The sequence below is a fragment of the Artibeus jamaicensis genome, unplaced genomic scaffold, assembly GCF_021234435.1.
Source record: "Artibeus jamaicensis isolate MK-2021 breed Jamaican fruit bat unplaced genomic scaffold, CSHL_Jam_final scaffold_537, whole genome shotgun sequence".
Classification (NCBI taxonomy): Eukaryota; Metazoa; Chordata; class Mammalia; order Chiroptera; family Phyllostomidae; genus Artibeus; species Artibeus jamaicensis.
The window spans coordinates 22,140,727-22,156,100 of record NW_026522047.1 but is presented as its reverse complement, the minus strand read 5'-3'; the positions used below and the strand labels follow the sequence as shown (position 1 = coordinate 22,156,100).

The window sequence follows — 15,374 nt, the reverse complement described above, 5'->3', positions numbered from 1 at the left end:
CGAAAGCTATTTTTCAAAAAGATTTACAGTATAGGAAACTTATGGTTATAAATAAATATAAATATTAGGGAACCTGAACAAAACCCTCTATTTGAATCTGATGAAATGCAGGCCTGGAAGTCTGAAGAATGACCTTTGGTCAAGTAAAAGGCATATTTAAACAAAAAAGCACCCAACTAACTGCTATTTCTGTAAAACTTCTCAATACGTAAGGCAGCCAGAGAGATTAGAAATATTGAAATATGAAACTGTATAAAATATTGATATGCTTTTTGAGGAAAACACAGGCCAGACGAACTGAAATGAGGCTACCCCTGAGACTAAGGATACAGAGGACTTGGAGATGAGACTGCCGCCACCTGGTGGCGTGACATCAAAATTGTAGGTCCAGTGGTTTGTGGAGCAAATCTTTTCTGGGATGGTTGACTTTGGGAGAAAAAAGTTGTGACTGAAGAATGGCTGTCATAAGCCTGTAACTCATATGAAAAAGCACGGAAGAGTGTTTTAGGTGTGGTAACAATTCTGTAGTCCTGGAGTCCATGTTTTAAACTCATCCAGCAAGGTGCTCCAAGAGCAAAGGCGAATAATTCCTAGGAGAAGGCTTAGAAGCTTGGCCCAAAGCTGCCTACTACAAAAGCACAACAAATAAATATCCAAAGTAAATCTCTTAAGTCCTATCATAAAAATTCATGTGTTTCACAGATGTAATATTATAATTTTGTATTACTTTTTATTGTTTACTAATAAAAATACTCAGTTTATACACTTCCTCTACTACCCGCCCCCAATTTTTGAGTCACTTGATCTCAACAAACATGTATTTGATTCTTGATTATCCAAGATGATGGAGAGAAGTCATAAACACATTCACTTTAAAAGACAGGACTTTCAAATTCATATCGATGAAATTTTGTGGACCCTGCTGGTTGCCTCTCTAAAGCCTTTACCCACAAAACTCCAACTCTGTTCAGACTGGAATGGCTTCACGCTCAGAGAGCACGGCCCGCCCTGGTCTCATGGGGAGGCTGGGACGGCTTAGCCTCCCACAGCGAGCATGCGCCTCAGACCTGGCCGGTGACACACAAAGGGCAGCCTGCTTGGGAGAGGGGCCTTCTGAGATTTTCCTCCTAGACCAGAAAGAGAGAGATGGACTTTCTTATCCATCTCTCTTCCTGCTTTAGACATTGTCAAGGGAAGATAGGGCAGGTGTCCTAGCTACCTGCACCCAAAACCAGAAAGCCAAAAATGTCAGAGGAGCCAGTCCAGACCTGACACCAATGTGTGGCAAGATTAACCAATCCTGAAAGAGCACGCTCCTCCAAATTTCTTATGTAAGGTAAAAAAAAAACAACCCTATTATTTAAGTCAATATGAACCTACTTTTGTTCTTTGCAACTGAAAATATCCTGATTCATGCATACAAAATGTAAGACTATATATCAAAATGCCAACAGTAATTAGTTTTAAGTGATAGGATTGCAAGGAATTTACCTTTTTTCCTTTATTCTTTTTCCACAGTGAATACATTTTACATTAGAGAAAAATGCCAATGTAAATATTTAAAAATAGTACAATACATAGTTTTCATGGCTTGAGAAGTTCTCACTTGCTAATGTCATGTTAGAGATACAAATCTAAAGCACGCTAAATGGATAGAGAACAGATGGAAAATCCCTAAAGTAGACACTACACATATACACCAATAGAAAGCTGACCACCACACTTCAGTGCCTTGGAATGAGGGAGTTGATAGGGGAAAAGGATTATGTGTGGGGCTCTTTGAGACTCCACACAGGAGTATTTAATCAATACAGCTTTGAACCTGTTGGGATGTGGTTTGCCAACTGGCAAGACCACTCACTGAAGGCAGCAACACAGATGGACATCAGCTCTAAGGCTGAAACAGGCTTATCTGCTGAAACACACCCGTAAAGTTGGGCAGCATTTCCCAAAGTGTGTTCCACGCAGCATTAGTCTCTCAGCTCATGAGTGGGTCAAGTAAGATTCACAATACATGGTCTACATGACACCAGTTAGGGCTTCTGAAAATTGATGTAAATAACTAGTGCTAACAGACTTAGTTCATATAAATCCAGGCAAGTAACACTCCAGTCTTCCTAATTGCAAAGAAGGGTTAGTGTATTCTGTGAGAATCTCACTTTTGAAGAACTACCATTTAGAAGAACGACCATTCGTGAGGTTTAACTAGCCTATGCAGCCCCATGTCAGGGTAATGTATGTTTTCTGTTAAGATGACTGAAATAGGGAAAAGTAACCCGGATCCAGGCAACCTCCCCTGTCAGACTACGGATCCCCAGGCCGGTCCCCAGTGCTCCGTGCTCAGTCCCTTTCCCTTCCTGCTCTGCACATCCTTCCTGGGAAGTCTCATCTACACCCACAGCTTCCACCGCCACTTCCATACCTTTGATTTCCCAGTTTTTATCTCCTGCCTTTCCCTGTGCACTGAGATCCACCTCCATTGATTCACCTCCCTAATGAACATCTCTACAAAAATTTAGAGAGACAGGCAACTCATATTCAGTATGTTCAAAACTCAGTTCATCACCCAAACCTGCTCCTTTGTGTCTTCCAGACTCTGAAACTACTCTGTACTTAGTCACCCAAACCACCTTGTAGTTATATATTTTTTCCTCTCCCTTTTCTCCACAGCCAGTTGGTTTTGAACCTCTGTTGATGCTATATACCGATACCTCTCAAGTCTCTCCCCTTCTTCCATTCCTGCTGCCACAATCTTGGCTTAGACATCTCTGGTCCAGAATTCGGGCATCTTCACTGATCAGCCCGTCCCCAGTCCTCACTTTCTCCCAGCTGCTACAGTAGTTATCTTCAATGTCCGCCCACTGGATGGTTTCCCAATCCCGAGTAATGAAGTCCAGATTCCTCGGCCTGGTTTTAAGGCTCTCTGTAATCCTGCTCCTGCCACTGGCCAGCCTAGTGACCTGCTGTTACCCTTCCTGTAACCCCACACACTAGTCACACCAAATTGTTCACAGCTTTCTGAATGTGATTCATTTTACATCTTTATGTTTTAACACACTGTCCTGGGTGGATCTTCTTGCTCCTCTAACAAACTCCAACCTGCCCACTAACCAGTGATATACATATCTATATATATCTCCACCTCTAAAACCTTTTCTTCTGGAGAACTTTTTATCACCTCCTCCTCAGCAGGGCTTAGTACTTCCTTGTGCTTCATTTCTTTCAGAGTGCCTTACTTCCACGGCAGACATCCTTTGAGGGCAGGCATGGCTTGATCATGTTCATCCCTAGCACAGAATGCAGTTACTGAGACATGTGGAGACCTAATAAATGCTGATGAATGAATGCATAAATCAGGTCAGCACTGTCCAGTTCCTGCCCTGACTACTGTGCACTTGGTCTAGGAGGAAATCTCCGGGCCAGCTTTTCTCTTCCTTCCAGTCCACAACATACAACAGTAAAGATGATTTTCATCGACCAGTAATGATTACAGTAATCTCGGTTTTTTAAAAATCCAGCCTTTCTATATATAGAAATAATTGAGCATGAATTTTAATTATTGTCATAATCTATGCTACCTAAACCCAACTTTCAGAGAATACAGACAGACAGCATGTGTTCCCCATCTGCACGCAAAGACAGGCAACAAAGGGGAAATCTGTGTTTAGATAAAAATTCGTCTGCTTATTTTAAAATCTGAACTTTATAGACCCAAAGTGTACACTACTAATGACTGCAGATTCTACCTCCTAAACTTCCCCCAGTCTGTCCATTATCCCCAACCTGAGGTCAAGTGTCTCAGTTTAAGACTTCATCATCTCTGAGCTGGACGATTTCACAGTGTGCACTCCTCCACACTATCTTTCTAAAAAAGGCTCTCATGCTCTCACTCCCCTACTCGAAAGTCTTCAGCTGAGATACACAGAGCCCTTCATTACCAGCATCTGCCCCAGCGGTCCAGTTACAGCTCCCTCGTCCCGCACACAAGGGAGGGGCACGAAAACCACTCGGGGCTCTCTCACATGCTGCTTAGTTCCACTCACACCACTCTGCAGATCTTTGCATATGATAACAAAAGCTAAAGCACTTACTACATATTAGTCATTGTTATAAGCAGTTGCATAAAACATTTAATTATTGTAATTGCCTTAGGAAGTAAAAAATTAGCAACATTTGCCAGGTGAGAAAACAGAAGTATAAGAGGCTTCTAGTAAATACAAGAAGTTGGATTTGAGTTTGGAGTCTGGTCTAGAGTCCACTCTTAAACCACTATACGATACTGCCTTACCATACTGGCCTCTGTACCCAGAATGCCCTGCACCCTAACTACCTTATCCTCTCCCATACGTGTTTCCAGAACCAACTTAAATGCCTCCGTCCTTAACTGCTAAGCCTTTCCTCAGCGGGACTTCCGCCTTGTACCACTCTCCTGTATCCCACCTACTGCAATGATTCGCAGACACGTGTGTCTCACAAGACTGTGAGGTCCTGGAACTACTAATTTACTTTTATGTCCCTCTCATTGGTCACAATGCCTACCAGGGTAGGCATTCACTAAACAATTACTGACCTCAAAGAATGTCCATAGAGGTAATGCCTATTTTTCTTCAAAAACATTTAAAGTTGTCCATCTACACAGTCCAACAGCAAACCTGTTCTTTATTCATTTAATTTTAGCAATAAAAAAATTCTGTATACTCATTCCTAAACATTGGTAAAAACATTTTTTTAATTGTCCTAAGACTCTGTTAGCATCTTCCAAAACCAATACACTATATCTGAAATCTAGCTTAGTGTCGATATCAAAATATAAAGCAACTCCTGGATCATGTGCTGTTTCACCACCTGCCACTGGTGATAAATGGGTCTGAAACCAGAACTTGGATGAAGAACTATGGATGATCTTAGCAGAGCAGGAAAACAAAAGAAGGAGTATGATTTCTAACACTTTGACCCTTAAAATGAAAAATCAGTTAAAAACTGCTACCCACTAGTTTGCAGCGTTAATGGAGTTCTCCGAATCAGTGGATGGTTATTAGTAGATGGTTATCATTGCCTTGTTTCCTGTCATTCTGATTCGCTTCTCATTCTGCTGCCATGTGCCAAGGGCTGCACTACTAGGAACTGAGGACACAAATGGACTAAGAGATGGGGCCGGGCAAACTACGAGTAGCAGGGTATGGCAGACCGGGGTTGGTCCAGGGTGGTGCTCCTACAGCAAAGAAAAGGAGTGTGCCAGTCAGAACGGAGCGTGGAAGAAAGGACAGGGACAAGAACACGAAAGCAAAGGCATACTGAAATGCTGTTGCTTTTGGGAACAGTCTACTCCGTTTGTGAAAGGCTGTGAAAAAGGCATTTCTAACTAGCAGTGGTCAGCTGTTTCCCATACTGCCCGTAACTCCAACAACACGTCAAACACAACAGCAGTGACACTGCTCTTAGTCATCCCCTTGAAGTTTAGACCATTCCTTCGTTGTCAGAAGCTATTTGAAAGGGATGGAGAAGAGGAGAAAATCAGGGATGATGGGAAGAATTATTTATCCTGACACAACCTGTCTTGTTTATCCACATGAAAAATGTTCACAAAAACCACACACACAGTAACTGAAAATCATGATCACACTGAAATAATCAGCAAGTTTCAGCCGAGATTCTTAAATAGTTATCAGGAAGAAAAAAATCATTTCTTGACCTTTAACAAGTTCCAAACATTCTTCAGGATAGCAAGCAATGCCATTTCACTTGGGTGTTTTACATTAGAATTAAAATTTAAGCCACACGAAAATTCACAACAAAGTCACAATGACGTGAGAAAAGGATCTGGTAATTTATACTTTCTGTTGAGCCAAACAGCTATCTCTATAATCATGCAACTACTGTAACATATTTACATACATGTCAGAAGAACTAACAGATTTAAACATACACTACCATTTTGCTCATCTCCATTTAAAGCTTTTCTTGCCCACTACAGTTACTAATTTATGTAAATGGGCTCCAGGAATGTATCTGTGTAACAGCTATTTAGAGAATCTAGCTTAACAATGTTTTTCTACCCCACCCAAATATTTATTTCAGCTTTGAAGAAATAAAATATGTCATACATTTTCAGCAATATTAGTAATACTATACTACGTACAGACAGGGAGAAATTTTTTGTGCTTAATATTATAATGTAATGGCACTATTTTCTGAGCTTATAATTAGATCAGGAAAACAAACATAAAAATAATCTGGCAAGGAAATTTTCAACTTTCCCTCCTTGATGTATATGATAAAAATCAAACCAACCATTAAAACATCCCAAAATATGCCCTCAATCTAATTTCCAATCTTATTTTCCCATTACTATATAACAAAAAAAATTGCACGTTCTTTGCACGCTGGTCACCAACAACTCACTGAATGCAATTTGCTCTACAGCTCTGTTTATGTGTCGTCTTGAGCAAGGACTGTGGAGCCTGGATTTGCACCCTGCTTCGCCATGTGCCGATGCTGTCACCTTGGGCAAGTTATCTAACCTCTGGGCGCCTCAGTCTCCTCACTCGTAAAGTGGAGTTAATACCTGCCTCATGCAGTTGTAAGAATCAAATGACATAAAACATGTAAAAGCTCTGCTATGATCTGAATGTTTGTGTCCTCCTCAAATTCATATATCGAAGTCCTAACCCCTAAAGGTAACGGCATTAGTAGGAGGGGCCTTTGGGAGGTGCTTAAGTCTGAGGGTGAAGTCCTTGTGAAAAGATTAGTGCCCTTATAAAAGAGTATCCAGAGAGATGCCTAGCCCCTTCCACCGCATGAGGTTTGTAAACTGAGAAGTCAGTGACCCGGAGAGGACTCCTACCTGACCAGCCTCCAAACCTGGGAGAAATAAGTTTCTGCTGTTTATAAGCTGCCCGGCCTGTGGTCCGAAATAGCCAAGACAAGCTGTTAGAACGGTACCCGGCTACATGCTCAATACATTCTGGCTGTCATTATAACATAAGCATCAGTGGCATCCTCGGCCCCCCTCACAATTTCCCCCACCCACCTAAATCTACTACAATTTCTGCTCAAAGCAATCGTTTCTCAGAAGTTTCCCTTAACTAGAGAGATGTAGAAAAATCTTACCATCCTCTAAACTGATGTAACAATCAGGACCTGTAGCAACGACAGTCTTTGGCATTGCTCTCATAGAATTAAATTTTACACAATTCATTAACTTTTCACAAAAAATTAACTATGTCTTTTCATAAAAAGTTAACTACATAAGCTATTTACCTTGCGTTACCAAGTAAAGTGTAAATCATCTCAGAGTGAAATACATATCCCGTTATGTTATATTGCCCCAAGAACCTGGCACAGTCCATGCAGAGAACGGCCGCGGGGTAAGTGTCTGTGGAAGTACTAACAGTTCACCCTCCCCACGCACGGCTGATGGCTCGTTTGCTGGCTTAGAAGACACTAAAGAGAAATCTAAATTACAATCATGAGGCTTTTTTAGACTGCCTTTAATAATGGTCAATACATACAACCTAAAGGGAAGAGAGGAAAAAAATGTGTTTCCTGATTTAATTTTCCGATCTGCTACAAAAATGTCTATTCTCAAGAGATGAATACATTCCTGCACATAATTGAAATCACTGACAGAACAAAAGAAGAGATTGATGGGGGAAAGAAATTAAGAGTTCTCTCTCTCTCTAATCTGGAAGTAATTAACAAGAAACTCAAAGGAAATTCACATTTTACTTTGGCAATGTGTTGAATAAACAGATCCTTCAGTGCAACCTTGATTGCAGTTTGGAATTGCAGATTCCAGTTAGGAATCCGGTTCAATTCCACATTAACTGAGTGCCTCCCATCTTTATATAAATCCCACCATCTCCTGTAGCATTTCTGCATCTTTACAACTCATTCCGGCAGTTGGCCACGTAACACTTTCACCTCTCGTGCATATGTGTATTAGCTTCAGCACGGGTTACAAGCTCTTTCTTACCAAGCATGGATTTTGAATTCTACTTTTTCTTGTATCTGGTAAAGTGTTTTGTACATAGCAGACCCTCAAATATCTGTTCTGACTGAACACATCAACTTACAGCACATACTCCTGGATGCGTACTAACGTGACTGAATCTGTGGCCGCCACACGCTAAGTGCCTACTTCCACCAGGCACTTACACATCCCACTTAAAGCTGCTCCACAGCCCTTTGAAATTAGCATAATCTCTCTTTTACAAATTTCGAGACTGAGACTTTAAAGAGCGTAAGAAATTTTTCCAAGATCCTACAACTAGTAAGTGAAACCTGACTTAAATCCATGCCTGATTTCTAACTACCTTTCCATTAAGCCATATCGCTTCTCTAAAATGATAAGCAATCTTCAGAGCCATGCATGAGGGGCAGAGTATGCCGTCGTCAAGACTTCTCAAAATTTGGAGAAAGAAGAGAGTAGGTTTAGATCAGTGAAAGGGCACTGAGTGTCCGTTTGTTTGTTTGATAATAAATGCCAACAGCTATCAGCCTTTTACAAATGACATATCAGAATCTCACTCATCCATTTCTGGAGTGCTTAAAACAGAAGATATTAAACATACTGCCTACGGGTTAGCCTCTGACTTGACCTCTGATTTCTGAACAGGTGTGTGAGGTTAAGCTTTGACCTTCAGTTTGCAAACAAGGGTGGGGAGAGAGGGATGTGTCACCAAACACATTGGATGCAGACTCTCAGACCAGTAGGGAGGAGTACATTGACAGTAACTAATTAGAACATCCTATTCCTCAATCATTTGCTATCAATAAACATGATATTGTGCTTACTTTTTAAAAATTCATTCACTATACTAGCATCCTAGCAAGAATTTCTTGCTTATTTCTATTAATGTTTGCCAAACTCCTCTGCTTACTTAGTACAGAGTGCTAAATTCAGAGGCGAGGAAATGAAAAATGTACATTTGGCCATTTTTCTCAAAGTCACAGTTTCTTGGTCTTGTGAAATCAACCAAGAAATGCTTAATGAGCACCTGTTACACCCAATTTCAGGCATGAAAAATTGCCTGGAAGAAAGTAAGTTATAACACCAGAAACACCAACCATAAAGAAACAAATTGAAAAAATAGACTTCATCAAAATAAGTACTTCTGCTCTTCAAAACAGTTAAGAGAATAAAAAGATGAACTACAGACTGGGAGAAAAACATTTGGGAAGCATTTATCTGTGATAGAATTTATATTCATTAAGTACAGAGAACTGCCTAAACTCAGTAATAAAAACAAACGACTCAATTTTTTAAAAGACAGAAAGATCTGCACAGACACTTCATCAGTGAAGATAAAAGGATGACAAATGAACACACGCAAGGATGCTCAACATTATTAGTCAATACGGAAATGGAAATTAAAACCAAGAGATATCACCATACGCTTTTTAGAATGGGTATCATACCAAGCATCAGTCAGGATGTGGAGGCACTGGAACTCTCACACATTGCTGGTGGCAACACAAAATGGCATAACACTAAGGAAAGCAGTTTGACGATCTCTGAAAGAGTTAAACATACGCCTACCATATGATCCAACTATTTCATTGCAAGGTTATTTTCCAACTATAAATGAAAACAAACATTCACACAAAGACTTGTATGTGAATATTCACAGCAGCTTTATTTCTAATAACCCAAAACTAAAACAAACAAAACATCTGAATGTCCATCAACAGGTAAACAAACTATTGTACATACGTACAACGGAGTGCCAGTTGGCAATAAAAATGAATGATTAATACATAAGCAACATAGATACATCTTTAAATAATTATGCTGAGTAAAAGAAGCCAGGAAAAAGACTGTATGGTTCCATTTAGAGAAAATTCTAGGAAGATAAACTAATACATAGTGACAGAGAGCAAATCAGTTGTTGCCTGGGGACAGGGGCAGGGGAACAGCAGGGAAGGGCAGGAGAGAAAAGCTGAAAAAGGGAATAAAAAAACTTTCCGGGGTGATGCGTAAGTCATTATCTTGACTGGGATGACAATTTCGTGAATATATACATGTGTCAAAACTTATTAGTTTATAAACTTTAAATATGAGATTTTGTTTGCCCATGATCCCTCAATAAAGTTACTTTAAAAACTAATCAAGAAGAGAAGAGGTATACATGTGAAAAGTTCAAAGAGAAAAGCTGTGGTATACATCCTTAAGCTATGGGAGTTCAAGGTTTCTGAGGAGAGATGTTTAGAAATGGCTAAGTAGAAATGAAGGACAAGGGAATTTACAAAGAGGAAAGAAGCCAGAACAAAAACTCATGAAGACAGGCAAACACAGTAAGGCCTAAAAGTAAATTGCCCTGCATGAAGTTTTTAATTGCATAACCACTTTAAAAATTGCTGAGTGATAAATACGCATGTCGTTTCCTCATAGGAAAATAATGCAGCATCATGTTTAAGAGATAAAACATGGCAAAAGATCTGAATAGATAGGTCTCTGAGAAAGATACACAAATGGTCAGTAAACACAGGAAAAGATGTTCGACATCCTTGGTCATCAGGGAAGCGGAAACCAAAACAATGAGATACCACTTCACACCCACCAATCAAAGAGGCAGGTCAGGACAAGCTTCCAAAGCGGTGAGGGGTCCTCGCACTGCTGATAGGAAGACAGGAGAGCGCGGCTGCTTCAGAAAACAGCCTGCAAGTCCTTCCAGCAAGGAAGCATACTGTCACGTGACTCGGCAATTCCCAAGATGAACGAGAGCATGTGTCTGCACAAAAACTAACACGAAACAGGCTAATGGGGGAAACTGTGCATTTGGTGGGAGGAGGGGGTGGGTTTCAGGGAACACTCTGTACCCTGCCACCAATTCTTCCATAAAGATTTTATTTATTTATTTTTAGAGTGAGGGGAAGAGAGGAAGGGAGGGAGAGAAACATTGTTCTGTGAGAGAAACATCGATCAGCTGCCTCTCGTATGTGACTCGACCAGGGACCGAACCTACAACCCAGGCATGTGCCCTGAACTGGAGTCGAACCAGCAACTTTTTCATTTGTCAAACAATGTCCAACAAACTGAGCCATGTGGGTCAGGGCCTAAGGTCCTTATACTGTTTGGGAGAAAGTGATGTTGTTATCTTCAGAAGTTGAGTCAAATAATATATGTGAACAATTTAACAGAAAGCATTAAATGAAAAGATTAAGTGGAATGGACTTCCTACGAAGCAAATCTATTATTTTTAACCATGGCAGCTTACCTGAGACTCCAGAACCTCCAACTTACGTTTCCTCGCGTGAAGAGCTTTGCTTGGAAAGGCCCAATAGTAGTTGGACGTTCCAATGCGCTCACAGTCAACCATACCGTCATCGACTAAGCTTTGAAGAACGTCCTTCACTGACATAGCAGCTGAAAGAGACAATTTTTAAACATTTATTATGAGTAAAATTAAAAGGCCAATAACTGGGGAAATACAACAAATATTATAGATCAAGAGTTAGTAAGTTAATCAAGTGCAACAGCATAAACAATATTTTTTCAAGAGTTAATAAATAAGGGGCTTTTAGAAATAGTAACAAAAAAGCAAACTGTCCAATAGAAGAACAAGAGTATATCAGTGGGCATCTGCAAACTGTGCATGGTCAGTAAACAGGAAAATGTCCAACCTCATTAATAATTAGAGAAATGTAAAATAGCACTGAGATAGGACACTTTGACTACCAAATTAAAAACACTGGGAGACACGATAAAGGACTCAGGGAAAGGGGTAGTCAACATGGGCGGAAAACCCTTAGCATCACAGAACTAAGGTTTAGGCTTACGCACGCCTTTTACATAGAAGTCCCACTCACATGCATTCGGCCACAGAACACAATGATGGGTGCGCGTAAGGGTTCTTGTCCAAGCACTGTTTTCAGTGGTGAAGAGTTGGAGACCAGTCCAATAACTACACTTTTAAAAATATTTGATCGTGATGGGATACTATGCAATTATTAAGTTTATGTTATAAAATGTTTAATGGCATGCTATACATACATTCAAAATGTACTATGTAGAATGTATTATATTAAAATACAAAGTTAAAAGACAGTATACACTAATGTGAAAGTGATTAGCTTGGAATGACAGATTAAGAAGCAATTTTTATTTCCTTCATTTTGCTTATTTTCTTATTTTTTCCAACAATAAACATGTATTGCCATTTTTTGCTAAGAAAACTAAAATAGCACTATTATAAAAAAATTAAACAATAAAGAAACAAACTGGATATTATGGTTAGGGGTAAGTTTATAAATCAAAAAAGTTTTTAAAAGTAGCATATTAAAATACAAAGTCGTGTTTCACAAATGTTTGAAATTCATGGATGATTCTTACTAATTTTTTTTACTTTCTATTAAATAAAACTGTACTAAGAAAGATCACTAGATATAATAAAATCTGTTAGAAAATTAAAGATTTAATAAATAAATAAAATTGACGCCAAATGTGTACAACGTTCAACCTCATTGTAAAGAAGTACAAACTAAAATAAAATGTGAAAGAATTCTAAAGTGAAAACACGGTTCCAGGAAATGAATGTGAGTTTGATTTTGTACAGCCTTTCCTTTGAGAATACATATAAAAAGCCTAAGGCTACACAAGTCTATTTTCTCTTCTATTTCCCTCTGAAGTAATGAGATGTGGAAAAAATTATGAGGGGGGGAGGAAGGGATGACTAGGCAGAGCACAGAGGATTTTCGGGCACTGAGAGCACTCCGTACAACACCATGTGAAGGACCTGTGTTGTTATGCATTTGTCCGAACCCATAGGACATACCCCTCCAAGAGGGAACTCTCCTGTAACCTACGGACTTCGGGTGATTACGATGTGTCACTGCAGGTTCATTCATTGTAACACATGTACCACTGGCGAGTGGTGTGGATAGTAGAAGCTATCACGTTGGGGGCAGGAGATAGGAATTATAAGAGAAATCTCTGTACGTTCCTCCCAAATTTTCCGTGAACCTGAAACTGCTCTAAAAAATAGTCTTTTAGAAAAAAATTTATGCATAGCATGTTAATTACCCATTCATTTTAGCAGCAAAAATTTGGGAACAAGCTAGATGTTCAACAACAGGAAATGGACTCAGCAAACTATGACACAGTCGGTAGTCACAGAACTAAACACGAGGAGATGAAGCTGTTGTACGTCATTTTTCAAGGCAAATGACATAGGTACATGCGGATGATAAAAAGCTATATGGAAAAATACACGAACATAAAACTGTTTATGTGCAGCAGTTCCTTCTCAGTGAAATGGACAAACACAGGCATACAAAGACAAACAGACCCTAAGAATAGGACAGCAAAATACACCTGAGTGTTAACAATCGTGGTCTCAGAATAGAATGATTATGAACAACTTTTATTTTCATTACATTCCTTATAATTTCCAAATCTGTTAAAATAAGTATGTAGTTTCTATACTCAGAGAAGTTTTTTTAAAAATGTATAATATGTAGTGGGTTCAACAGCGACCCCTCAAAGGACAGCCCTCAGAACCTATGAATGTGACCTTGTTTGTTAAAAGCATCTGTACAGGTATGATTAAGGATCTCAAGGTGAAATCATCCTGGATTTAGGATGGGCCCCAAGTCCAATGACACGTGTCCTCACTAGAGTCGGAAGGGGAGAAGACAGGGGAGGGCCCCGTGAAGACGGAGGGACTGGAACTGCAGACAGCCACGCGAGCAGGGAGAGAACCCTGATTCTGCCTCGGAGCCTCCCGAAGGAGCCCACCCTGTGGACACCTGGATTTTCAACTTCTGGCCTCCAGAACTATGAGAAAATGAATTTCTATTCTGTTAAGCTACCAAGTTTGTGATAATCTGCTGCTATCGAAAACTAGTATACTATGTTAAGACAAAAAGTCACATTTAACAAATATTAAAACACATGGGCACAGCTTTTACTTCTTTTGAAGTACATCGTACCCATAAATAGATAAATGTGGTATTTGTGCACACCACACGTGTGTCCCCAGGCATGCATGCATATTCCCTTTTATTTTTCTACAGTATACTCCAAACACAGGACTCGTGGCCGTGGCCCCAGGACATCATGTAAGGGCTTTTACAAACATTCATCTCTAGACTTTATGTCTCTGTAAAATGAAAGACCATAGCAGGAAAGATGACCAATATTTCCCTTAATGTCCCCAAATGTCTTTGATACTTACTAATGCCTTTTTCTTTGGGAGCAATCTTCTCCATGTCTTTTAATTGAAATACATCTTTCTGTTTAAAAAAAATTTTAGAGATGAACAACACGCTTTTATATTACATATTTATCATAACTATGTTCATAAAACACTGTATTAAAAAACTATGCCTGGAAATGAACAGTGCAGTAGAATCAAGCATTTTGGAGCTAGAAGCAACTGCACGTGTCTTCGGAAACTAAAATGGACAGGTTTTGCATGAACATACGATTCTTAAAGTCCCTGGAGAACACCTTCCTACTGAAGTATAACAACTAGTTAGGCTGAACCATTTGTTAACACGAGATAACTGGCTTCTCTGACACTGATTTTAAGCATCAGAATGGGAATGAGAGGACATACTCACCAATACACCTGATAAGGGGTTAATATCCAAAATTTGTTAAGAACTTATAAAACTCAACACCAAACAAAAAAAAAAAAAAGAGAAACCAAACAATTCAAATTAAAAAAAAAGGACAAAGGATCTGAACAGACATTTCTCCAAAGAGGACATACAGATGGCCATTAGACATAAGAAAAGATGTTGAATCTCACTAATCATCAGAGAAATGCAAATTAAAACCACAATGAGCTATCACCTCGCACCTGTCAGAATGGCTATTATCAATAAATCAACAAACAAGTGCTGGTGAGGACATGGAGAAAGGGGAACACTTTTGCACCATTGGTGGGAATGCAAACCGGTGCAAACACTGTGAAAAGCAGTATGGAGATACCTCAAAAATTAAAAATGGATCTGCCTTTCAACCCAGCGATCTCACTTTTGAAATATATCCAAAGAAACCCAAAATACTAATTTGAAAGAACATAAGCATCCCTGTGTTCATGACAGCGTTATTTACAATCACCAAGAAATGGAAGCAGCCCAAGTGTCCATCAGTAGATGAGTGGAAAAAACAACTATGGGACATTTACATGATGGAATACTACTGGGTGTAAGAAAAGGAAATTTTACCCTTTGTGACAGCATGGATGGACCTAATGAACATTATGCTAAGTGAAATAAGCCAGTCAGAGAAAGACAAATACCACCTAACTTCACTTATATGTGGAATCTAAAAACAAACTGAACTAACATGCAAAACAGAGACAGACTCATTCACAGAGAGCAAGATGACAGCTACAGGGTGGGGGATGGGGCTGGAGGGATCA

At 39.6% G+C, this 15,374-nt stretch overlaps 1 protein-coding gene across 3 annotated transcripts in view; it reads right to left on the bottom strand.

Moving 5' to 3' along the window:
• Positions 1 to 15,374, bottom strand: part of MND1 (meiotic nuclear divisions 1) — a 49,035-nt gene that overhangs the window by 24,370 nt on the left and 9,291 nt on the right. For all 3 annotated transcript variants that reach the window (XM_037168116.2, XM_053658581.1, XM_053658582.1), the window contains exons 3-4: positions 14,178 to 14,235; positions 11,220 to 11,368 (exon numbers count right to left, since the gene is read on the bottom strand). In XM_037168116.2, coding sequence (XP_037024011.2) covers positions 11,220 to 11,368; positions 14,178 to 14,235 — 207 coding nt within the window. The remainder of the gene's footprint in view (positions 1 to 11,219; positions 11,369 to 14,177; positions 14,236 to 15,374) is intronic.